The following is a 26994-nucleotide window of genomic DNA, read 5'->3' on the forward strand; positions in this document are numbered from 1 at the left end:
TAAGTGCTAGCAGCTATAGTTGTTTCGTATTAGCCAGTGCCAGATAGTCGTCTGCAAATTGGCACTTTATTTTTCCTAGGCCCAATACAGAGCACCCTGGATGCAGAGGAAGGATTCCCTTCTGCAGGAGGCTCATTTCTTTTGTCTCAGGTGTCTGTCCGAACTCCCCCAAGGAATATGTGAAGCAGAGCTTGTGGCTCTTGTGTTTACTGGTTGGGAATTTAATTTGGTTCATTGAACTCCTTCATCATGCAGTCACAGCAAAGCACTTAAACACACACCAAATCCATACCCATGAGTAAACTATAGGCATTCGTGTCTCAGAATAAGGATTTTTTTTGAAAAACGACATTTACAAAGCTGCTAGCTATGCAATAGCTGTCATTCGATGTGCCCTAAGGGGACACCAGTCTGGATGTAATTCCTACAGTCATCTAAAACAATATTGCAGCCAGCTCGGTGGCTACTTCTTGTCGTGAAAATGTCCAGCAGCACTCACCATCTCCCTTGCCTAATTCTTTAACATGACGATATTGAGAAGAAGAAAATGCCTACGGAGTTTTCATGGATCTGTGGAAGAAGTGCTGGTGTTATCTCGAGCAAACGCAGTGGTGCAGGAGATTGCTTGCTGGTTAGTGCAATGGTCAGATGTATTTAAAATTAGCTTTAGAAACAGTGGTTTATGTTTAATGAAGGGTGGTGTGATGCTCACCTTTCATACCAATCAAAGGCACTCCACCTGAAAGGAATTTACCTCATTCAAAGGAGGGGTAGTCCAGTTGCTGAATTTCGTCAGGGTTCCTCAAGAAAGAGTCAGCATCAGGTTCTAATCCAGAAAAGCACTTAAACTGACCTCCGTATGGCCGCTCACGTGCATCAGCTCTTCTCTAGAAGAGCATATGAATTCCGGTAGAGCTCAGGCAGGAACCACACTGCAGAGATGCTAAATTGCTGCAGACACTGTGTGTCCTTGCTGCTCCCAGAGGGACTGAGTGCAACCTGCACCAGCCCCTTCTGTGCTCCACTGCAGGGTAGAATCATAGAATCATAGAATGTCCTGAGTTGGAAGGACCCACAAGGATCGAGTCCAACTCCTGTCCCTGCACAGGACAACCCCACAGTTCACACCGTGTGTCTGAGGACGTTGTCCAGTCTCTTCTTGAACACTGTCAGGTTGGGGCCGGGACACCTCCCTGGGGAGCCTGTTCCAGTGTCCAGCACCCTCTGGGGGAAGAACCTTTTCCTCATGTCCAACCTAAACCTCCCCTGGCACATCTTCCTGACATTCCCTCAGGCTCTGTCGTTGGTCACTAAAGCAAAGACTTCAGCTCCTGCCCCTTCTCCTCCCCTTGTGAGGAAGCTGTAGACCATGATGAGGTCTCCCCTCAGTCTCCCCTCAGTCTCCTCTTCTCCAGGCTGAACAAACCAAGTGACTTCATCCGCTCCTCATACGGCTTCCCCTCCAAACCCTTCACCAACTTCATGGCCCTCTTCTGGACACTCTCCAGTATCTTTATATATTATTTATCCTGTGGTGCCCAGCCCTGCACACAGCGCTCCGGGTGAGGCCGCCCCAGTGCAGAGCAGAGCGGACAATCCCGTCCCTGCCCGGCTGGCCGTGCTGTGCTGGATGCACCAGGACACGGGTCCCTCTTGGCCGCCAGGGACACTGTTGGCTCATGTTCAACTTGCCGTCTACCAGAACCCCCAGATCCCTCTCCACGGAGCTGCTTTCCAGCATCTTGTACCTCCAAGAAGGAGGGCAGATGCCTTCCACAACTAAAAATCTGGACCCTAGCAGAAATCTCATCATCACAGCTATCTGCTAGGGTTTGTGAGAGCTTAAATTGGAGATTAATTTCTCCAGCTAAGGGATAGTTCTGTCCTTTGAAGGTGATGGGAGTTGTTCCAAAATAACTTAGGGCAGGATTAAGTCCATAGACATTTCAGTTTCCATCACACACCTCACTTCACCTGCCTATGGTTCCTCACACAAAGTAAATGAGTGTTTTTCACACTCCTCAACAAAGCATCTATTGTTTGTAAAACAGCTGGGTATAATTGTCGAATAACTTTTTATTTTTGCCTTCAGCCTCGACTATACTTTCTCAAGCCCCACCGACTGACTTTCTTGTATAGTTCTGATCTTCCTGCAACTTTAATACCAGGCAGATTGGAGAAGTCTGTCATAACAATTGCAGATATTTCTGTTTATTTGTGACCATCATGGTTATATATTAATCGGTATGTTTTCATTCTAAATTCAAGTGTAAACTTAAGCAGAACCCAAAGTCAATGTTTATATCTTGTAAACCTCTAAACATCAACATTTTATCTAATGTGTGTGTGCCTGTGTGGAAGCACATGTTCCCGCGTTAGTCATCCTTGATACTGAGGAGTTCCTCCTGTTTGATGTTTGAAACAATAAGTTATACGATATTTCCAAGATTGCTGTTGGCAATAATTACCGGTAGAAAATATGTTTTCCCCGGAGGAAATTACACTGCTGTTTGGTATTATTAGTTTTTAGAACTGTTTTCTGACTCTTTCTGAGGAGTGACAGAGATTGCTTCCTACAGAGCAAAGGATAAACTGGAAAGGAAGCTGGTGTTAAACTCCTGAGGAACCCTACAACAAGCAGGGCAACTTGCCAGGAAAAAAAATCTGACCAGATAGTAGTACATTCCCTGAGGAAAACCTGTTTTCAAAAGTTCGACCTACTCTTTGCAGGGCATTTCAATTTAGCATGTGAATCCAACCTAGAATTGATTCATCACTTTGCAATTAAGCAATTTTGCTTTAGAGTTTTGAAAGAGTCATATTACAGCATGTCAAAGCACAGGTGAGCTGTGTTGCACGTGAAAATAGTGCCCTGGTTCCCTGAAGATAAGATTTACCCCAAAAATAAGCCCCAGCATGATTTTTCAGGATGCTCAAAATATAAGCCCTACTCCAAAAATAAGCCATAGTTACAGTTCATTAAAAAAAAAAAAAAAAATTAAATAGTGTCCAGGCAGCTGTACATGTAAAAAAGTAATAATTTGTGGAGCAAAAATTAATATAAGACCATATCTTATTTTCAGGGAAACAGGGTAGTCTTTGGAAGTAATTGTCCTGTTGAAGTCAAATTGCTTCCTGCCTCTACTCTCTGCTTGTAGTCCCTCAGAAGGATGAGCAAAACTCTTCACGCATATCTGCAACTCGATATTGAACAGTCACGGATATAGAAATAGACGGTAAAATCTGTGGAGCAGAAATTATGTTTTTTTCTGATAGTTTGAATAGCCTCTGACACACTGAAGCCAACCCCTGACTGGGACCTTTAGCACTCCCACACACTATAACTAATCCTTTGTTACAAAATTATCCAACCAGGCAATCAATTAGCACTCTTCCCTTTTGCTACAATTACCATCAAATTGTCATTTATTTCTATGTTTTACAGAGGCCAGGAATGGGAATTAAAATTTTCCAGTGTTTTGCATATTTTAAAATATTTCTCAAGCATTTTGTAACACCAAATTATTGTGAAATTATCCTTCTGCCAGGCAGATTTCAGGCAGATTTACTAAGGGAGGCATCAGTGAAGCCTTCTGGGAGAAGGAGATAAAGAATTTCTGGAGGTTCTCTGGGAGTCCCTTGTGTGACAGAAGAAAGCATCATTTCAGGCTTTTCTATGTGCAGTACCTGATAAAATGCATCCCCAGTCTCTACTGTGGTCCTCAGCCAACACAAGCAACAATCTGAAGTAACAGCAATAATAGCAGTTAAATGGCAAATAGTGAAATAACAGATACGTTCTGCGAAAAACGTGACGGTAAATGATGGTTTTGCAAGGCAGAGCATCAGAACTGTCCTGGGAAACTCCAATATCAATGCGGGAACGAAAGATGTATGGAAACAAACCATAGAGAGTGAGAAACTAATGACAGAGTAATGAGTTTGCTTATTTTTCACAGGGTTATTGAAAAACCTATATTTCCTCGAAAGAATATTTGCAGGTATGCACTGGTGTACAGAGGTTGGAGCACGAACAGTCAGACCAATGTCATGGGGGCTTCAGCTTCCTTAACCATGAAAAGGGGATTAACGTTGAAAGATTTAGTAAAGAATGCTTGAGGATGAGTTTAAGGGGAAAGTTTTATGTAAGAAATGTGGACTAACTAAACAAGTTGTAGCCACTCTTCAGTTTTTTACCTGAATTAAGCAGAACTGATGTTCAGTGCTTGAGACCCTGATAGTACGGTACTAACCTAGCAGGATATTTTCTTAGAGATGGTGACAAATATTGCTCAAAAATTAGTTCAAGATTGGATGAATAATAATTATTATTATAGTAATTGAAGTACACTATTAAGTTACATAGGAACTAATGTATGGAAATGAGATCCAAAATCCATCCTGTCCAGTCCCTCATTTACAACAATAGTCAGAACAAAATTCTTCCAAGAAAGGAACAAAAACTCTGCAGTAGAAAAGTCTTCCAATTAATTGTTCTTAGGGGTAAAAGCTTTAAGACCTGAGGCTTTTGTAATAGCCTGTAGCTCTAAATTTAGTTGTAGTTTGTTAAGAGAGTTCTAAATATCTGTTGACTTCCAGTGTCTTTGCTATCAGTTGCTAATTTATTTGCCCTCAGAGGTTCCTACTGTAATAGGCTGTATCTTATGTGCTGTATCATATGTGCTGTAAAATAGATTTCCTTTTACAGGTTCTGATATTTCTACCTGTTAATGCTCCTTTATATTACAAATGAGTTGCAAAAGATTTTTGAAGAACTGAAAGGATCTCTTCTGGGCTTGGTTGCCCTTCAGATTTGTGGTTTTTAATCATGATGAGCAGTCTTTTATTAAATGCCTCAAACACAAGGGAGGACAGAGACCAGCTGAAAAGTGTTATTTGACTGAAAAATGCATGAATTAACTAAATTACATTCAACCTGGAAAAATGAAGCTAATAGAATACATACGAAGAAAAAAAAAGTCTTTAAGACGTAGATTCTCTGTAGGTAGGGAAGAGAATCGAGAGAGCCAGAAGTAGCGGGGGGGTGAGAGAGACCAGGAGGGGTGATAAAAACTTGCCATGCTGCAGGCTCTCAGAAAACTTTCTGAAAGTACAGAAAATACCCAGAGCCTGCACCACAGTCACAAGAGGATCACAGGTTTCTTATAGACCTCCTCCAGTTCTAGCTAAAGATAGTTTCTTCATTTCTTGGTGGAAAAAAGACAATGCCTTAGTATATGGTGGCCTTAGTAAGACAGCATAAGAAATCTCTCCACAATCTGTATTTATCTGCTCAGGGGATCGGTTGGTCAAAATGTGGTGGGTAGTGGCACCAGATTTGCGTTTGGGAAGCATGATGAAGGTAGAGCTGTGGTCTCCTTTTCCTCTGGATTTGTCCACTCTGGAAAATCATATAGTGTGTTCTTCCAAGGTTAATGCTGTTGAAATTGTGCTGCCTGGACCTTGAAGTAAAAATTTGGCTTCATGTTTCTCCCTGTACCCATTCCAGAGCATAACTCCTACTAACTTACAAAATAGAGCAATATTTTGATGTGTGGGACTTAATAAATTTACACATAGAGCCACAATCTTGTTGATAGAGTCAACATAATCTGAAGCCAACAGCAGTAGGGAAATGAAGTGAGTTCGGGTAACCCTTTGTAGTCTTATGTTTATTTTAGTCTGATGAACAAGCTATTAAAGAATGTGTGTGTGCATCCATTAAAGTGTCCAGATTTGGGCTATCTTCACAACCACTCATTTTTGTTGGAAAAGGAACTATTATGATTATTTCCTGAGATTCATTAGCCAATGAAGTTGCAAAGATTTTTTTTTCTTTCCTATTGTCTCTGTTGTTTCATTAGTATGGCATCTCGTTCTGTCTATTCTTTCTGTCACAGTAAATTCATCTCCTTAGCCCAGCAGAGAATACAATATTGTTTTTATGTAATTAAGATACTGACTACAGAGCAAAACCACACAGAACGAGATCTGGTCATGGCACCACAACACAGAGTTGATTTTTAAATTAATCGCGGTCATGTATGTCTCTCGAAGTTTATCAGTGTTAAGTTGGAAATACTTAACCCTCTTTTATATTTTACGAATATGTGCACCATGTGTAAGTCCTTTTTTTAAGCTTTCTTTTCATACAGACATAGATCCAACTCATCTTGAATTTCCACAGGCAACATAATCAGTTTCTAGTGTGAGTTTACAATTGATCTAGCCCTAATCTAATCTTTTTCTTGCAAATAAGCACGCGAATGATCTTTGGATATTCGATAATAAAGCAAGAAGTTTAAAGACTTGAGGAAAAACACATATTTCAGTTCAAGTACAGGAAACTTCTGTATTGCTTCAAGAATCAAGTATAAAGAGAAAGTTTATCTGTCCCGAGGTAGAATCTTGTTTCTTTCCTGAAATGAGCACAGCTTTCCAAGTTCCAGCAGAGATCTGTTGATATTCATAGAGTCAACTGACAATATACTGGTTTAGAATATAGTTCTAAAATCTGTAGAAAGTAATAATGACTCTGCGAGACATGTCTTTCTTCAAAATCAGGAAATCTTCTATTGCATATGTTATTTACTTGTCTGCGTTGTGGATTTATCAATGTGTTTGAAGTTCAGCTCAATAGATACAGGTATTAATCTAACAACTGGCTAATTGAATTGGTGGTTAAATAACCCTAAGCTCTGAAAAGCTTGATTGATTTCAGTCATTATTGTTTGTGCAAACTAATAATTTAGCTGAAAGATATTAAGTCCTTGCTGTGACACTTTAGGTTAAAGAGCTACCAATGATATAAAGCACTCCTTTCTTTTCTGGATCCTTGATTTGAGTCCAATCAGGGTTCCTCCATCACAAAACCACCACAAATAAATCAAACACATTTTGGCACAGTTTGTCGTCTCTGCTTAGAAAATGTGTGAGACTAAACTGACACTGATCCTTAATCACCTTTAATCCATGGAGAGGGAATGATCCTACCAGGGCAGGAGAAAGGTCATTGGCAGGATCATGGGGAGAAACTAAGTTGGCAGTTAATTTCATAAGTCTGACCTGGGAATAAATGAAGGGCTTCTGTTTTCAGGGTAATCTGGGTATATAAAAGACCTGCATATAAAAAGTTAGGATATTTAAGAAGCCATTTACGTGTTAAAAGCATGATAAACATGGTCTTTGTCTGTTAAAACTTTGATTTCACTTTTAAGCTCTAAGGCTTTATTGTTTATGATAATTATATAATTAACAATAGATTTTTTTTATTATTAAACTCTGATGACCTGGTTATAAATTACAAGGGGTTTCAGCAGCTTGAGATGGAATAAAATGTAATAAAAATGCTTTGGAGTTCTACTGCTGTCACCAGGTACATTGGCCAGTTGTTTTTTTTTTCTTTGAGAAGTGCTTTTCCTTTCCTAGTTGCTATGTGAAAAACCCACATGAAGGAATATTTACAGAGGCCACGATACTGCAAAGATTCATGTTATATGCTTCTCTTTCATTGCTTTGGATTATCCCACTGACCCAGGCCAACTCATAATGTATCAGTCCACCATATGCGTAAGTACAGATTTGAAGGAATGGAACTAGACAACAAAAATTAAGGGAAAAAAAAAAAAAAACAGCTAAAATTTACTTTAGGCTGTTTGACCAGATAAACAAGTTGAATAAGCAAAAGTACGTTGACAGGAAAAGTTAAGGAGCTTCTAAACATTCCTTTCCCAGAAATCCTAGGCTGATTCAAGACCAAATCTTTAGGAGCATGTTTCCTAGATGAGAACTGAGAGCGCAGAGGTACTGGGCTTCTGCCATACGGGATGAGAAAAGAATAAATGTTGTTCCTTTCTTCCAAAGTCTTTTTGGGAGAGGACTACAGTCGATGTGTCCTCAGTGGACAGAGAAGGCTTCTTGAGACAAATCTCTGCAAGCCGGGATTTAGGATTCATCTCCAGCCTTGATGTTGCAAACCTTCCATGCCAAGTAAAGTGCTCTCAAGTCATCGTGTGGGTCTCTGACAGGAGTTCTGCAGTGCTCACATTCATGTCCATGAGAACTCCTTTATCATTTTGAGGTCTGAATATTGAAGTTACCACAGGAACCAATGTATTTGGTGTTCATCTCGTTTACACGTCTCATCACAGCTGTGCTGTGGTGGAGTTCTTTGGATGCTGAATGTTTTCTTGATTTATCACTGCTTAATTCCTCCTTCAGCAAGCAAGTAGAACTGGTTTGCTCTCAGTAGAAAACTGTATCAACTGCACAACTTTTCATAAAGCTCATGCAAACACTGCATACACCTTCATTTTACAACAAATCAGCTTATTTCATTTGACCCAAATATCAGCTAGGGATTGATGGAAGACATACATGAGTTGGACTTGATGATCCTTGTGGGTGCCTTCTAACTCGAACATTCTATGATACTATGATACCTATTTCAAACTACAGGACAGTTCTGATCCTTCAAGTGTTTAACGTTATCAATTCAAGCATTCCTGTTAAAAGCAAAGAGGCAGCAGATCATACGCAGAAGTGTATGTGTGCACAGAATTGTGTCCTCCAAGTCTTTTGCGCTGGCTTCACTAAGCCAGTTTAGAGAAAGATTTGAAGTTCAATAAGTAAAATTTTCTCACAGAGACACATTTTGACTTCGGGTACTTACAGGCTGGCCCTTGTTTCTGGTTTTGGTGTATTCTTCATTGGATAGCTTTGAAGTTTTTGTTATTTGCTCACTCTAAAATACAACGTTCAAGGTAGTACTGGGCAATTCTAAAGGGACATGATCAATTTGACTCTGTACATTTCATTATTGTTAAAGAAATATATTTTTCAAGGACTAACTAGTAGTCATTATGTTTACACAATGCTTTTCACTTCAAGTATTTTTAAGACAGTCTACAAAAACCACTTCATTGTCATAGCAGCCTGAAGCATGTTTTTAAAATGAGGAAACCAAGACACACAAATTTTGTAATCTGTACAGGGCCTCGCAGGACCTCAGTGGTAGTTCAGGAAAATTCCAGGTCTCCTGACCTTTCATCCCACATTCAGTCTTACCTTTCACATGTCATGATTTTTCAGAATACTAATTTCAATCTTATTTTGTCTTTACTAAACCCCAGAAGTTTCTTTCTTCAGTGAGTAGTGCAATCTAGTGGTGAATGCCAAACAGATTGAAGCTACATGTTCTGCTTAACTTCAGCATGGACACCAAGGTCACAACTCCGACAGAGCTTCCACATAGCCCGTTAAGGGAATTCCCTATGTTTGCATTTTGAGCTAGGGTCCTGCAAACTCCTGGATGCGCTTTATTTTGTGCAGTGACTAACTCTGCAGATTTTTGGTGGGACAGCTTCATCACTCAGGAAGTTCAGCACGTAGGCTCCAGGTTGCATTTATATAGCACTTGAAATCATGACAATCAAAACCAATAAATATTTTTCCAAGACTCTTGGTAATGATTCTGGGAATGTTCAGAGATTTTCAGATAAAGCAAGTGTTAGCACAGGTTGGAAGTCTTTCCAGAGACTGTAACACCGGATAGCAAGCGCTGACAAAGTGATCTGACAAGACGACCTTCCTCTGCGTAGCCTAGTGAAAGATTTCAGAGGCCATTCGTTTGGTATGTGTCAGCTTCTGGTTGTGCCCAGTTCACAACCTGATTTTCAGAGCTGCTGAAATGCTCATAATAACAGTCCCTGGGAGCCTTTTGAGATGATTTTCCAATTATACACAAAAACCAAGTGAATTCTTCTGAGTTATTTCCTTTGAAAAAGCAGCTTAGTATTTGTGAAATAAGGAAACAGAACGAGGGTTTTTTTAAAAGGAAAGAACAAAATATTCAAAAAATGCCAAGGTTAGCAGAGTATAGCATTAGGAAACAGCAGAGAGATTTCTCCCTGAACTTGTGATTTAGCTTTTGAGAAAAATAGCTTCTCTGAAGAACTGCGGTTTGACATTCCACAGCAGCAAGAGAGAAGGTGACTGTTCCTGCTCTATAGTGGTATCTCTTTCAGTATAGCTTCCCATAGACATTAAGCATCTTACAGTGTAATGTGGATTAGAGGGCAGCAGCAGATTTAGGATATTTTGATCTTAATAAAGATTTTTACAGTGTCTCCTCTTATGTTCTTATAACAAAGTTTGGGAAATCTGACATACCTGAAACAACTACTACCCAGACGTATTATTGTTTGGAAAATGGGATTCAGGAGGATTTTTGAAACGGGAAAGGTGTAGCTAGTAGGGTTTTATAACAGTTTTATCTTCATTCGTTTACTATTCAGTAGTTGTGTTAGGGATGCAACTGGCAGAATACAGTGTGTGTTTACTGAGTTTACAGGTAGTTCCATGCTAGAATATGCTGCAGAGATGCTGAGAGGGACAGGATCGAAATGACCTTCACAAGCTAAGCAAAGTGGTCTGGCAAGGAGAGTGGAATGCCGTCTGTCATTCCTCAAAGAGCCGAGTTGTTCTGTGTGTAAATTAAATACAAGGATGGTAAATCACTGGTTAAGCAGTTCTGCAGGAAAAAAATCCTGGGAATATCGTGGGCCATATAAGCTTCTGTGGGTTAATACGTTGTGCCGTAAAGTGAGATATGATTTTCGTAACCACAGCTCTGGTGCTGAAGAGAGACACTCTCCAGCATAAGCTGAAATACTGTGTCAGTAAAATTCAAGAAAGAAGTGAGCCACTGAATGTATCCAGAGGAAATCAAGCAGGAATGACAGCTGACCTAGAGGATAGTACCTGGAAGGAGAGACTGTTTGAGGTATAAGTTATCTGGTCTTTGTAGATCTTTGCTCTAAGATTAATTGCATGAACTGTATTTACAATTAGAGGAGCTCAGGGCAACCTGCTTAGATGTGAATGTGGCAAATACATATGCGTATAGGTTCCTATGGCACTAAGGTTCACAGTTAATTGCAGTGTTATGCTGTAAGAGAGGGAAAAACAGTGTATCATGAAGTATCATGAACACCAGGAGCACATCTTTAATTGTACTTCTTTGACTGTTTTCACCACCGTTCTCAGTTTTGCAGTGTCAGTTTTACAGAGGCTGTGACTGCCGGCACACACGGTTCTTCAGGTGTGGTCGTGGTGTCTGATTTATATAATGGCACTGCAGAATTCTGTAGCATCATCCTCCTATGATTTATGAAACGTAATATATGATTTTATTGGAATTTTGAGTAAATGGGCACAGTAAGCAGCAGTCATCTTAGGGCTCTTTGGGTTTCTGATTCCATTGCTTGCATTCATTTAGAAGCTTGTAAAGGAAAATAATATTTAGGTTTTTTCTGCATGTATGTTGCTTACCATTTATTCAATTTGAATTTCATTTGCTAGCACGTTGATTGTTTTCTGTTTTCTTTAGGTCTCTCTCACATTTCCCACTGCCTGGTCCTCATAAACTAACATTGTGTCCTGTGCAAATGCTAGCAATAAACTACTTACCCGTTGACCAGATCATTAAGAAATATGTTAGCCATTATTTTATTATAAAGCCAGGCTAGTATATTAGGCCAGGATTAATCCCACCTCAGTGTAGGCATTAAATTCCAGTTAAGGTCTAAAGGCCTTATCACTGAAAAGAAAGTAATCTTGAGAGGTGATCTAACCCACCCCAGAAATTATACTTTTTTTTGTATTTGTGGTGAATCTAGACCTTATTCCTTGCTGTGATGAAAACCAGCTAATCTAATCCTAATCTTTTTTCTTTGCTTCCAGACTATTGCTTAACACATTGCAACCTTTCATTTTACAACTGTTTAGTTTCAACCAAAGGTTATTGTATGAAATGTAACAGAGAGCTTTTAGAAGACCAATTATTTTTGTCATTTGGTTGAGTTTATTGAAATGTTCAAGAAATTACAGATCAGCAAAATGCTGTTTTGCTTTGTAAAATCAGTAGTGATTAGACGCTATTTTTAACTCCCCAAACCACTGGACAGGGTGATTCTTAAGTAGCAGGATTGTTATTAGCTCAGCAAGTCTGTATTTCAGGTTCTTCCAAACTCTTAAATGTACCTTCTAGCCCTGATATGTTCTGAATTCTCCACTGTTGCTGCTTCTTGATACCTCACTACCCAAAAAGTAGTATTGCCAGAAAAAGGTAACAGAGAGCAGAAACCTCCTGAATGTTTTGAACAAGAAAGGTGTATGCAAAAAAAAAAGGAAAATCATTTGGCTTCCAAGCAGTGTAATTATCTTCTTTAGCAATTCCCTTAGCCTGTAGAAATTCTGCTGCAGGCCTCTTGTTTCTGACATACCTAGCGAATATTTTGTTGTTTATTTTTAAATCTTTTAATGTTTGTTCTTGGAAACCTACTTTTGCTCTTTGCAATTTCCTCTTACTTAGTGCCTGCTGAAGTTTAAGTTCCTGTTTATTGGCTTCCCTAGGATCATGTTTCCAAAATTCGAAGGATTTCTGTTTGGTTGAAATAGGCTCTTGAACCTTGCCATTCATCCGGTTGTGCTTAATCCTGCCTTCCTGGTTCCCTTCCTTGCACAGGACACAAGCCTTCAGAGATGGTTCCTTTTAAAGGAGTGTCCTTTTTGTCTTTACTGTCTTACAGTTTTACTTTTGGGATCTTTATGGCTAATCTAAGTTTGCTAAGTGTGTGAACTCCACTTCATTTCTTATTTTTTTCCTGCAAAAAAACACACGAGCAACTCAGAAATATGAGCAGAACACACCAAGAACAAGAGGTAGGACAAAGAAGCCAGTAAGATGGGAGAAGAGAAGCTGGGGAGTGTTCTCTGTGCCCGCTTTTGCTGTGCGGCTGAACTGGAGGTGGAGGGCTGCCTGCAGAATCCCAGTAAACCTGAATTGACTGGTAGGTGTCAGGTTCTGCACTGGTGGCCACCCATATTTTCATCTCTGCCTATATCCACTGCTGGTGCTGCAAGGCAGTTGCAAAAGTTCTGGCTGCATTTAGGCTATCCACCATGTCCTACTGACAAGAACCTTATTCTGGACTGGAAAGTAAAAGGCCTGGCCTGCTAAAATCCTCATATAATGGCTTGGGTACAGGTGCCATGGCCACAGATACCCTGCCAAATCCAGGCTCTTGCGCTTAGTGAAATCTTGCCAATCCATAATAAGCCACATCCATCACTTGAAGGACCAGCACCTAGGGTGGCAAGGGCTGCTCCCCATGTTCTTCCCTTCCTTCTGACAGTGCTTTTGACAGATAGACAGCTGCATTTATAGGCAGGGGTTTGAGCGTTAAAGTCATATTTGTCACATTAGAAACAGGAATCAATCTGAAATTAGTGAAATACCTATGGAATTCCTCATTGTCTTTCATACCTCTTCATGTTTTCCTAGATAATTTTTGAAGGTGCATTCTGAGATGCGTGTCCTTCTGAAAACAAAGGTGTATAATTCATCACTGTTTGGAGCTGAATTGAGAAAAAGAAGACCTTGTCGGGGCATTAACTTAAGAATGCTGTAGATGGACAAACTTTTGCCAGCTACACCACAGGATTAGGTGACTGGGTTGCTAGACACAAAACCGCACAGAGTCTCCTTTGCCCAACAGAATAGGAGGGGACCAGCAAATTTGCTGGATTATCTATATGATGTCACATCTGTAACCCTTTCGTCTTGTTTAGGAAAGGAGGAACTTGCACTAGCTGTGTTCAACTTTTCTTTGAAAAAGACAGAGCTCTGCAGGCTTATAACTGAATTGCATCTTCTTTGGCGGCTCACAAGTAGATAATACTTTCTAGGATTTTTTTTTTTTTTCACTTGAGAACACTGGCTTTGTCTTTTAACATTTGATCTCTGGAGCCATCCGTCATCTCTCTGGTGGTGTTCTGTTTCCTTAGAGCACTGCTGGAGTTCAGCCAACTCTGTGTTTTGGTCACCACCAAAGACCGATGTGATTGCCATTTCCTCCACTATCACATGTTGTGAGAATGTATTGCTCCTGGCTCAGGGCAGTGTCAGATCCAACACTGTCAGTCACTATTTGTGCGCAAAACTTCATTGGTTCAAATTTTAAAAATTGTCAAGAGTCTTTCCGTTTTCTCCTGGTTTTCAGGAGAGGATTTAATATTTTAGAATACTTTCAGTCATTCTAGGACCTGGAAATTGCAATGCTTTAACGTAATTTAGCCATTCTGTGTCTTCCATTGGTTTTGCTAGCTGGTGAGAAAAGAGAAGAATATTTCCCTTCATTCCCACATATAGGTTATGAGTGTCTCTGTGATCCAACAAGCACAGAAGCTTCAGGTTGTGAGGACAGGGGAGGCTTGGCCGTCTTACTAGCACAGTAAGCTGACTGAGCAGAAAAAAGGGTAAAAGAAGTGCTAATTCAGTACAGCACTGATGTCAGAAATGGATACCCCCCCATTAAAACTTGGGAAGTCTGAACACCCTCACTATCTGCAGACATCATGCAATATTGATGGTCATGTAGCAATTCTTGATTCTGCAACTGAATACATGAGGTTCATTCTAGCAGCAAAACTTATAATCTAACAGGCAGGTGTTTGTTCAAAGCCAAGGTTTGAACCCTGCGCTGAAGTTTCTTGCTGAGCTTCTGTAGGTTCTGTTGTAACTGAAGCCAGACTAGGTGGACACAGTGTGATTCTTCTGTGTCAAAATGTTTAAATTTATGAATATTTAAGCATTCAGGCAAACTGACCCACTTTTCAGAATTACTCAGTTCCTGCTGCTGTCTGTCATACATGGGACCTGACAGAACTCAACCCCTCGTAAAATTAGACTGCTGCTAATTATATTTCCAAACATTAGACTCAATCATTTCTGTCTCTGAGACAGTGTCTTGCAGACCAACTCACAATAAATAGTATAGAGCCATTTTTAATACTTTACATTACGGAAAGGTAAGGCTTAGACATTTGGTGTCCAGTCCAGTCCTGTCTTGGTAAGTACCATCAATATCATGCAATATTATTTCAATGATACTTGTGTTTGCTATTATTTTTGTTTGTTATGTTGAATATTTTAATCACTTGCATATTGAAATGTCAATAATTTAATAATCTATTGATTAGTAATGTATTTTAATATATGTTTTTTATTTAAAAGCCAACTCTTTCAAAGACTTCGTGGGTGATTTATCATGCTTAGCTTTACCTTTCTAAAAGTATGCAGTGAAAGGTAGTCATCAAAGTTCCTTCACGAGTCAGTAAAGAGAGAGTCATCACCATGGGCTGATTCAGGAGTCTGTAAGATAGATTAATAGAGTTATGTTCCAAAGGTATCTTTTCCTTTCTATTAATTATGGAATTAATTCATGTGGGGTGACTTGATTTAGTCTATATGCCTCTTTAATGATTCAGTTAGGTGAGATAAATTCTGCCCTTTCTTGTCAGTGGGATTGTCAAGATGATGACTGCTCTAGGTGCCTTACCTTTTTGCAGGCTTGGGCCCATATTGTTTTTTTCTAAAAGATTTGCTGTGTACTTACATTATTGCATATTTCTTTTTTCTGCAGCCAACATCTTGTATATGGCAAGCCAAGAAATGATGAAGGTTGTGGAGAGAGACAGTACAACCATAAAGCAAAATTTAAAGAAGGTAACTATTTAATCCTCACAGTTTTCACAGGAAGCCCACATGCACAAGGAAATGTTATATCTGGTTATATTTGTGCAAAACCAGAATTTCAGCAGGCTTCGTTCTGCTTTTATATTAGTGTCATGCCATTGACTTTGGAGAAGCCATTAAGGGGTCACTGACAATTGAAGTGTCATTGATCCACACCTTTGTAGAAGTAGCGTTCACCACTATCAGATGTAGTGTCCCATCTGGCGTGTTTTCCTTTGTGGAGGTGGAACAGCCCATGTTGTGGCTAAGCCTGAGATGTGGTTCCCAGTGAGGCCAGTGGTTGCCTGGGTTCTGGTCAGACAGGCAGGTGTCCAGCCAGGACATGAGCACAGGCTGATTGACCAAATCCTCTGACTTTGCTGCTGGACAGGTCAGGCAGAACATGTACCATCTGTGTTGTGTGGTGTCAGTTAACATCATGGGATTCTACAGGCTTGATTTTTCCATGGCATCAAAACATGATGGAGAGGAGTCAGCAAAATTACTACAGCTGCACAGTTTCAGCCATTCAACTGTAAGAGAAAGATACAGAAAGCGCATTCCTTGGGGACTGGAACTACTGCTATACAAGTAATGAAGTAGTTTTGGGGACCTTTCTCCTGCACTAAACTTTCTTGTCTGTGCAGATTTATTGCTGAAAGAGATCCCGATACAGCTTTGCTCTGGACTGATCGCGTTCTCCCAGCCAGTTCCCAGGCACGGTTCAGGGGTTGGCACAGGCCACGAGCTGTTCCTAATTGTAGTTTTGATGTGGTCACTCTGTTTTGGAGGCTGAGAGAATTTAATAGCATGGCCATGATCAGACAACTCCAGATGGCTTATGAGCCAGAAAACTGTCACATTTAATAAACTGCTATTGGTGTAGCTGCCCTGTGAGTAGATAATCAGTATAACATATTATTCTGCTGCGTCCTCTTCCTTCCCTCCATTTTTTGGTATCATCGCTGTGTTTTTGCTGGAATAATGATTCCAGCACTTTGCACTGGCAGAGATTTTCCTTGGAGAATGGAATTTTCTAGGACAGAGGTCCTAGATCTCTGTAAGATTACTTTGTGCCTTGTAAATAGATATAGTACAAAGTTCAATTCATAAATCAGTCTTTCTTTTTTGGCTGAAAATGGGTTTGTTTTTTACTTATCCCATTTGCCTTCTGTGCACTTTGAAAGGTATGTTCAGATGTTTCAGTTCTAGTTTTTTAAAGGAGTTGAAATAGCAGATGTGAACAAGGAACACTACACTGCACGAGGCATGCCTGGCTTGTCACAGTTTTACTGCAGAGCATTCAAAGTTCTGCACTTCAGGGGGAATCTCGGTGAAAAAACTGAAGGGCTGATCTTGCAGACTGCAAATATTCTCATTGTTTTGAACACAAATTTCCATGGGTTGATCCAAAGCCCAGTGAACTCAAGGAAATTGGTTGATTTTGCTGACTGAATCACCTCTCCAACTGTTAGGGAGCTGCAGGGTTTGCCTGTTCCCGGAAGGAAAGGAGCCATGAGCCCAGGGTGACCCCAGCACGAGGCCCAGCCCCACAGCACCCTAGTGGGGCAAGGGAACAGGGTCCATCACAGAATCACAGAATGGCTGGAGTTCGAAGGGACCTCTGGAGATCATCCAGTCCAATCCACCCGCTAAAGCAGGTTCACCAGAGCAGATGGCACAGGAATGTGTCCAGGCGGGTTTGAATGTCTCCAGAGAAGGAGACTCCACAACCTCTCTGGGCAGCCTGTTCCTGTTTCTCCTCATATTTAGATGGAACCTCCTGTGCTTCAGTCTGTGCCCGTTGCCCCTCATCCTGTTGTTGGGCACCACTGAAAGGAGTCTGTTCCATCCTCTTGACACCCACCCTTGAGATGTTTATAAACATTGATGAGATCCCCTCTCAGCTTCTCCAGGCTGAGCAGACCCAGCTCTCTCTGTCTTTCCTCATAGGAAAGATGCTCCAGGCCCCTCATCATCTTTGTAGCCCACCACTGGACTCACTCCAGTAATTCTTTGCACTTCTTGAACTGGGAAGCCCAGAACCGGACACAGTGCTCCCTCAGCTACAAGGTAAAGCAATAAACTAGTTCCAGTGTCCCTCCAGAGAATCTAGTTGGGAGCAAAAGGAAACAGGGCCAGAGACAGGACTAGAGACAAGGTTACAACATGGGTCCAAAGTCTATCCAGGAGGCACAGCCAAAGACATGGTGGAAGGCAAGCTGCAAGGTGGGGTCCATCCAAGTGACAAGCTATGTACAGTGTAGGTCCAGTGTCAATCTAGGACACAGGACTGGAGACGGATACTCCTACAACGTAGCTTGAGAGGCAGAGACTAAAGGCAAAGGACAGAGATGGAGACCCTGGACCCGTGGGCAGGTCAGAGTCCCAGGCGAGGCTGGTGAGGTCTGATAGTGCCCTGAAACTGGGGATAAAACTCTGCAGGTTACCGTGTTAGGGTACAAAAGTGAAGAGTTTACAGGATCAGAACTTGAGGTGCGTTTGGAAATTTTAATCACGAGCACACGTGCTTGAAGTTACGCATAAATTCTTTGTTGGATGGGGACAATAGTGGTGGCAATCAGGTGCAGCTCCAGTGACTTTAAGTGGTCTACTCAGATGCTTCACATTACAAAAATACTGATTTCTTGTACTGAATGAAGGCCCATAGCCAACAGTAAGAGTTTGCAGGTGTCCTAGTCTGCTTCATCTGTGCTTTTGTTGACTCTGTCGACCTAAGCATGGCCTTGGCAGGCAGGAGCTTTTTTAAACCTCTGTTAACTTTCTTTTATTGATTCCTCATACTTTTAAAGTGGCAAACATACTCAAGAAAACAAAAAGCTGAGACAAGCTTATAAGCAGTTGGCAAACGGAAGAAAAAGCAGGTCTAAAAATGAAGCTAAACGCTTCTCTTTTTTCATCTTCTAGTAATTTCTGGGAATGTAAGAATTAAGGAAAAATTTTTGAGTTGGCATTATGTTGAATTTGAAGTGTATTGACAATGAAAACGGGCTTAACTTATAAAGGTTGGAAGTTTATAAAAACAGGAACTGTAGTCCAAGTTGCTATAGAACTGGCAAGCTGTCACTTCAAAAAATTTATGCTGTTTAGTAGTTGCTGTGATCATATGCTAAAAGCCAATCTTAACACCTGACTTTGCCAGCTGCTGTGGAATAGAAAAGTTATTTCTGGATCTTATTTGCATTCTGTGATCTGAAGAAGAAAGAAGAAGAGACACTAAATTATTCCAGTCTTTCCATGCTCAGGTTTAACTGTAATTATTACTAGTTAGGGACCAGGAGAAACTTTATCTTCAGGCCTCAAATTCTTAGTCTAACAATGCTAATTGCTGAGATTTATGTTGAAAGAATGGGAGCTGGAATATTGTTTGGATAATTAAGTGAGGTATTTCACTTATAATCTTCTAAAGACAGAAGTTATGCACATTAAATACCAGTGGAACTATGCGAGGAGGATGGAGACCTGTCTTCTATTATAATAATATATCATAGAGTATTTAAAATACTGGCTCTAAAGCTATCTGTCTGGATCAGGCAGTACCTGAATGTAGGCTTCTTATTGCAATGACAGAGGGACTTGTGATAAGTCACAAAATCCAGACAAATAAGGAAAGGGGTACAGATATAAGATTAGCTCAGCTTTGATGGTTAATTATCATGAGGTGGTTGTGTCTAAGCCAGCTGAGCTAAGTTCTTCCACTGTAATAACACCAACTCCCTTTCCTAACAGAAACCGGAGGCAAAGATACTACTGTACTTGAGGAAGTTTATTGTAATTTTTGCACAAAAGGAAGTGGGTGTAATTCCATATTCTTAAAAGATGGATCAGCATTGAGCATGATGGAGCTTTTACAAATTGAATAAAAATTGTAAAAGAAAGGAGAATATGGTTATGTTGGGCATTCACTAATATGACTGTAATGGACAATGATGTTTCCACATAGAGGCTCTCTATAGCACTTAACTTTTTAAATCTGCACCGTGCCACATTCATTGATTTATTTTAAGACTTAAGCTTATTGACTCTATTTCTGTCAAGCAAACTTATAACCCTGTTGTAACCAAGAAGATATTGCATTAAAGGGTAAAAAGTATGGTGTTTACAGAGGAAATTCTGCTTAAAAAAAATCACCCCTAAGATTTTATTTTTACTGAGAATTATTTAGTTCATTACTTCATGGGTAGTACACAGTAGTCCTATTTTCAAGTGTAAAATCTGCTCCAAAGCTCATCTAAATCAATAGAAGAGCTCCCACAGACTTCAGGAAGTCTTGGATCACTTTGGCAGTGAACTTTCTGTAGTGGCTTATAATTTCTTAAGACCATAAATCATCTCCTCCAGCAACTAAAAATCGTTATTCTTCTGGTTAGCATGTTAAACCAAAAAGAATTTATATGCTTCTTCAGTTTAGCTTTGCCAGTGGTCTGGTGTACCACATACATTAAGTATATAAGGAAAAAGACAGGAAACATCTGAAGTAGAGATACAAAGGTGAAAAAAAACCATGTTGTCTAAGAAGAACAATATTTAATCAAATGGGAAAAGGTATAAACTGGACATTTGTGGACACATGAACCCATTTTCACTCAGATTGAGGAAGTTTGTATTGTGGGTGGCTTATAACCACACATATATGTGGTTAGGTGGGGAAGAAATTCAGTTTGAAAAAATTAAATTAATTAAATATGTTTACAACTTCCTGCTCATTTCAATGGTGTATTTAGAATGTAAAGTAATACAAGTTTAAGTCACACCAATAATACCATAGAAAATGTATCAACTAAACAGTTATATGCAGAGATTTAGGGTAAAAAATGCAAAAATGAAATATTTCCTTTCCACTGAAAAGTGCTAGGTTTCTCTTTTTGAAAAATTGTCTTTACTAGAGAAAAATTTTAAAACTGAGCAACAAAGAACTATTTTGACCCCTGAAGCAGCTGGTTTGATGTTGCCCAGTGTTTTTATTTGGGTGTCTGTAGACATCCACAGGAGTTTAGTACTAACAATTATTCCCAGTGAGAGGAGCATGATCTGAAGAAAAGTGGTTAAAAGAATACTGCAAATACTTTGCCTGCCCACAGCTTGAGTGAGTTGCTTGCCTACATTTGTGAAAAACCTTCCAAACACTCTTTCTGAATAGGTGCAAAGTGCTCTCTCAAGCCAAGAACACCTCTTTTTTGGCTGGTTTCACATCCTCTTTGCCCTGCGCTCCCTGGAGGAGCAGAGTTGAAGTCAGGGAAATTGCACATGTGCTTGGGGACTTTGGTGCCTGTGTCATTTAACCACAAGAACAACCTTCTCCTTGAAGCACACAGAATATGCCTCATTCGGGATCAGAAGTTTTTCTCCTCGGTGGAAAAGGATCCCAGGGGGCATTCAAAAAATTCGATGTACCACGATATCTGTGATATTTCACTTCTTCTGTAACTGAGCTCCTGCTAACATCATTCATGCTGTGTGGTATTCTAATAAATAAGCAATGGCATGAATTTCCAGGATTTTTGGGATGAGTATAAGGTGTGTGCTACACACAATGGGCAAAGACAGCAATATTTCCCCAGTCTTCTGAAGAATGCTTAGGAAGTTACTGTCCAGCCCTTACTACCCGTTAATCACTTACCTTCCCTCCCTCTGCCACAGAGCTCATTGCATGGCAGGGAACAAAATTGTTATTTATGGCCAGATGCTGATCCTGCTGTTGCAAGAGAGATCTGACTGATTCACCTTCAATACAGTCCCACTGAATGTAGACAGCGTCAGGCTGATGTTCAGAGGGAAATACTGTTCACAGTGAATATGACTGGAAGAATCTGGCCTGGTAATAGTATTGCTTAAATAGTGGTTTCGGGTCTGTTTGTTTTTATTTTGGTATTTATAAAGACTGAAATATGCATGTTCATGATACGTCTAAATATATGCCCTTAAAACACTCAAAAGTAACACATATAGTATAAATAAGTTAATCACCCTGATTTGTTGATAAATCCTGTGCATCATTTTTAAAAGGGTATTTTTACTTCGCATTGAGTTAGACCCTTCATTTTGTGTGAGAAAATGGAAATAGAAGTAGCCTCACTTGCTCTCTTGGGTCTACATGCAGAGCAGCCCGTAGCATTGCTACCAAACTGCAGCAAAGTTAAATAGCAGCCCCTTCCCCTTCCTCGATTTACCAAACTTCCAGTTAACACTGACAAAAGCATGAAAACAGGGAGCCTGCACCAGTTCCCTTTGGTAGAACACCGTACCTGATACCAGGGAGAGGAGTAGCGCATCTTGAATCACACGCAAAGTAGCCACTACATCTGGCCGTGACTCGGGATTTGCATCCTAATTTTTTCTAAAATGTTTCTCCACTCCCTTTCCAGACAGTGAAACTGGTTTTGTTTATTATTTATGTTGGTTTAACAAAACTGGCCACGTTCCTTATGTTAAATAAAATCTCCACAAGTACTTGAACTATCCATTACACCTTTACTACACCCTCTATAGTTAGTATTTTAAAAAAACATTGTGTACCCCAGATTGTCAACTGCCTCTTCTCAAAGTGGTCCAGCAGAAAAAGTTTAGCTTCACACTGCCCTGGGAAAGTTGAGAAATCTGAGTTCTGGTAAAACAAGCTGAGAAGGAAGTTCCAAAGACTTTGCCATCAAACCCACTGATCTCAACCACGGCAGGATCACAAGGGGAGAGAGATGGTGTCTCGGAGAACCAGATCCCAAAGCATTTAGGGCTTCGTAGGGCAGTGCCAGCTCTTTGAATTCTTCCCAGAAGCTGATTAGTAAAGCCAAAGTACAACTGAAGCAAGTCCAAAAAAAAAAAAAAGCGTGTCCCAAACCAGTCTGTTCCCATGTCGTTTATACTGTTCTTTTGGCAGGATAAGGTGGAGGCACTTCCATAATTCCAGAGAACCTAAGTCATTTTCTATAAACGTTGATTGAAGCTAAAATTAATTGTGGGCTAATACCTTTTAAACCAGTTGTCATCTGAAAGCAAATGAAAATGTTTGCTGGTTACTGTTGAGAGATGTCACCCAGAAAGAAGCTGCTGTCTCAACCAGTGAATGCACGTGGGAGCAACACTGATAAAAATTTAATGTATCAGAGGACAAGGATTTCAGCAAGGACACTGGTACGGTCTTGCTTGCCGTTGCACATGTGCCGCTAGTTTATATCCACAGAGACCAGTCCTTTGCTCTTCGCTATCAGCTGGAGAGGTGCCTGCCCGTGTAATAAGATCCTAAAGTTGTTATAACATGTACCACATTCCAGAAAGATAGAGGAAATTCAATTAATATTTTTTAACTTTTTGGATTTGTTTTCAGTGTTGACCTATGACAGCTACAGGAGAAGCATAAAAGAAATCTCTCTGTAATTTATACTTCTGTGAACTGTCATACATACTAAAGCAAGTGCCGGTGAAGTCAAATGCAGGAAATCTTTATTATTTTCTTAGAAACTCTTTAAAATGTAAACATCCTGTTGATACGAATCTCAGATTCTTCTGATGTTTACTTAGCAGCTGCCATCATTGTGCAGTGTCTGAGTACACATACCATATTACTGGGTACTAGGCTGACTTGTGTTTCATTTTACGGAAGCTAAGGCTGAAAGTACTTCTGAGCAATTTAATGTTAAAACAGCTTACAAGAACATTGTTGTTATTTTAAAACTATTTGAAAATTAGAAACTGAATAACTATCTCAAACATGGTATTGGAATGCCGGCAAAGATAACCCGCGTCCCCTTTACTCCGCCCTCATCGTCAGATCCTGAAAGGACATTTTGGTCACTCGTAACAAGCAGAGTGTTGTATCAGGAATCATGTCAAGTCTTTGTCATGTCCAGTGGTAGCTGCCACTTCCCTTCTGAGTCCGGACTACCTGAAAGTCTCAGCATACAATGTTACAAAAGAATAAAAAAATAATCCTCTCGCCCTTATGGCAGAAGAGTTTAAAAAATGCAAATATTGAAAATTCTAAGCCCAGAAGAAAAATAGCAAGAACATTCTATTTATTGTTTTGTAAATCTGTTTATTTTTAAGATACTCTCATTATTTTGGGGGCCTGACTCACCATTTTTTAATGCTTTGGTTGGCAGCAGTTTTCCATTGCTGGTACAGTGGTTGTGCTGACTCAGGATGTCTTTACAGCCATGCACAGTCCACAGGAAAATAGGTACTGTACAGATCCATGCAAACCATATAGTGCTTCCTACCATTAATGAAGATCCCATGTGCCTCTGGTTACACATGGTTTGTTAATTATGCCTGCCTGCGTGATGTTAAAATGAAGACGAGAACATTTGGACTCTGGAAACTTTTGTTTAAATATGTCTAAAATGAATCTGTGTTGATATATTAGAAAAATAGGTAGCATCCTAACATCTATATATTATGTGGCTGTGTGTGCCATAGGCAAAGAGCACAGATGTTTTGTCATTCAAACCGAGGCCCTCAATGCCACAAACGACAGTCAAGTATCTGCCAGGTTTCATAGACCCTGTACCACCATCTGGATCACTGGAAGTTTACACCTTAATTGCAATCCTGCTTTTAGATTTTATTGCATAATCTATTAATAGGGAAGCATTTTGAAAACAATTCTGAATTATATTGGCAGTTTCTAATTAAGAAACATGTAAAGTTTTAGATTTGCAGGCATACACGCACAGACACACAGAAGGCACACACCAACATCTGCACTCCAAATAAGCAGACAAAATAACTGCAGCATCAAATAAAGTTCCTGAAGTCTTCCTGTTATCAAACTGTTCTTCGTTAGTTGGTTAGAATGTACCCAAACTTTAACTGCATATATGACATGAGTGTCTATCCTGCCTTGACTGTTTATTTTTTATTTCAGTCCGAAAGGTTCTACAATGTCTACAAATAAGGCTCAGGGGAAAATGCATCATTTTCTCATGGTAAAAATTCTTGTCTTGGAGCAGGAATCTATTCATTCCAGTGCAGAGGGGATATGTGCTAAGCTGGTGTAGAGGGAACTGGTGAGTGAGGGGTAAACAGGGAGGAGGAAGAGGGGGCAGGAAGATACAAAGGCTCAGTTTCTTTGGCCAAAGGTAGGCTTCTGGTGCTGTACGAGGTGGTAGATTTGAGCTGCCCGAGCAAGACTGGCACATGAGACACACGAGCTGCCTGTATCAGCAGTGGAGACCAAACAGACTATGCTACCATATTGATCTTAAGTTGTGTGAGATTTCAGAGTCATGTAGGCTGGAGAAGACCCTTAAGATCACCCAGTGCAACCATTAACCTAACACACTACTAGATATTTATGTATGGACACCTGAATCATGCTTTATGTGTTCACTTGTAGGAATCTACAGGTGCAGTAGGCATTAAGGTGCAGATGACCCCATTAAAGTCAGTAGAAATCTATTGAAGAAGTCAAGGTGGAATTTGGCCCTTAAACAGGGACATGTGGTTTAGTTTTCGGCACTGTGGAATATCCCCATCTGGCCTCCAGCTGTTTTTCCAGAAAGTTGTCGGTCATACCGGCCAGTCTTGTGCAGATGCCTTAGATATTTAGAGCATCTCAAATGGCAGTAGGTACCTACTCTTAGGCACTTGAGTTGACCCTAAAGTGCAGCTTCACCCACCTTGCAGAAGACACTTGCTGTTTCAGCCAAATAGCTTTCTAAGCACCAATGGCTTTATTGAGCATATCTTTCATGACTGTGTGGTGGGAATTTGGATGCCTGGTACCCATGTAAACACCACAATACAGTTACCTGTATTTAGATGTGGTTTTTTGCTGGACTGAACCCAACCCTAACACTAGGAATAACTGATAGTTTGAGAGATATTTGAGGAGTAGGGCTGGGAATAGAGGTTCTAGACTGCTAAAAATGTGGAGAATTGCTGGGGGAAAAGGCAACTAGGGTTGGAGTTGAGACTCAGAATGAAACGGAGAAACCAGAAGACTAAAATGTGGAGTTTGGCAAGGCAAGAATTTAGGACTAGAATAAGAAGCAGAAGGAAATTGGAAATGACTAAATGTCCTGTGTTTGGCTGCGATGGAGTTCATTTTCTTCTTGGTAGCTGGTATACTGCTTGTATTTTGGATTTAGAGAAAAATGTCGATAATACACTGATGTTTTGGTTGTTGCCAAGCAGCGTTCATAAGAGTGAAGGACTTTTCAGGGAGAAGGCTGGAGATGCACAAGAAGCTGGGAGGGGGCACAGCCAGGACAGCTGATGCAAGCTGACCAGGGGGATATTCCATACCATATGGTATCACGCTCAGTATATAAAGTAGGAAAAAAGTAGGAGATTGCTGCTCAGGGGTGGACTGGGCATCATTAGCAAGTGATGAGCAACTGTGTTGAGCATCACTCATTCTGTATATTCTATTATTGTTGTTGTTATTTTCTCTTCCTTTGCTGTCCTGTTGAACTGTCTTTACCTCAACCCATAAGTTTTCCTTTTTTTTTCAATTCCCCTCCCCATCCCACCATCCGGGGGAGGAGTGAGCCAGCAGCTGTGTGACGCTTAGTTGCCAGCTGGAGTTAGACCAGGACACTAGGTAAGGTGAACAGAGCTGAAACAATGAGCCAAAGCCAGGTAGAACAGTCCTGAGACCACGAAGGGACAAGACAGAAGAAGTCATACCTCAAAAGACTAGACAAACAACTGGACAGCAAGGCCAGTAGTTGGTAAATATTCTGCCCTTTTCTGCTTGGAATGGAATCTAAATTTCCAAAATCTTATTTCTGTTCTCAGCCTTTGGCTATATTTGCCTTCAAAACAGGAGCAACACAACAGAAGAGAATTTGTAGAGATAAATAGCGAGTGGTGAGGACCTGATGTTCCCAACGTAGGCATCTCTAGAGGGTTATTACTTGAGCCAACAGCTGTGTGGTCCCATGGACTGAATGTCCATTAGTGACTGGAGCTCACTAAGTGTGATCCTGAAGAGCATCTTTGCCTTAGTTTCAGTTGAAAAGAGTTCATACGCTCCAAGGCTGCTCCACAAAGTGAACCAAAGCATGGCAAATCTGGACAAACACGATATTTGCTTCCAAAACACACAATAGATCCAGACCAAATAACTAATTTCTGTGCTGGACACCTCCAGTGTGACACCCAGCAGGAAGGTGTCCCATGTTACCTTAAGGGACAGAGGCATAAAGCAGCAGAACTAGAGGTGCCAATACTGTTGCCGATACATGTAGGTGCCACATGTAAAATACCCGGGTTTTGGTTCAAGAAGTCCAGCAGAGTGTATGCACAAGCTCTGCTATAACCAGTTGATATTGCATTACCAAGCCTTTCAAAGTTAGGGAGCACTAATCTTAATTCAGATGCCTCTTACGAGGCATTAAGAGTTGGTCTTTCATTAAAACGTCACTTTTCCTTCTTCCCATTTCATTAACCAAAAG

At 40.4% G+C, this 26994-nt stretch overlaps 1 protein-coding gene across 3 annotated transcripts in view; it reads left to right on the forward strand.

Moving 5' to 3' along the window:
- Positions 1 to 26994, forward strand: part of LDAH (lipid droplet associated hydrolase) — a 128231-nt gene that overhangs the window by 94165 nt on the left and 7072 nt on the right. For all 3 annotated transcript variants that reach the window (XM_065631273.1, XM_065631272.1, XM_065631274.1), the window contains one exon: positions 15486 to 15568. In XM_065631273.1, coding sequence (XP_065487345.1) covers positions 15486 to 15568 — 83 coding nt within the window. The remainder of the gene's footprint in view (positions 1 to 15485; positions 15569 to 26994) is intronic.

The sequence above is a fragment of the Caloenas nicobarica genome, chromosome 3 (assembly GCF_036013445.1).
Source record: "Caloenas nicobarica isolate bCalNic1 chromosome 3, bCalNic1.hap1, whole genome shotgun sequence".
NCBI lineage: Eukaryota > Metazoa > Chordata > Aves > Columbiformes > Columbidae > Caloenas > Caloenas nicobarica.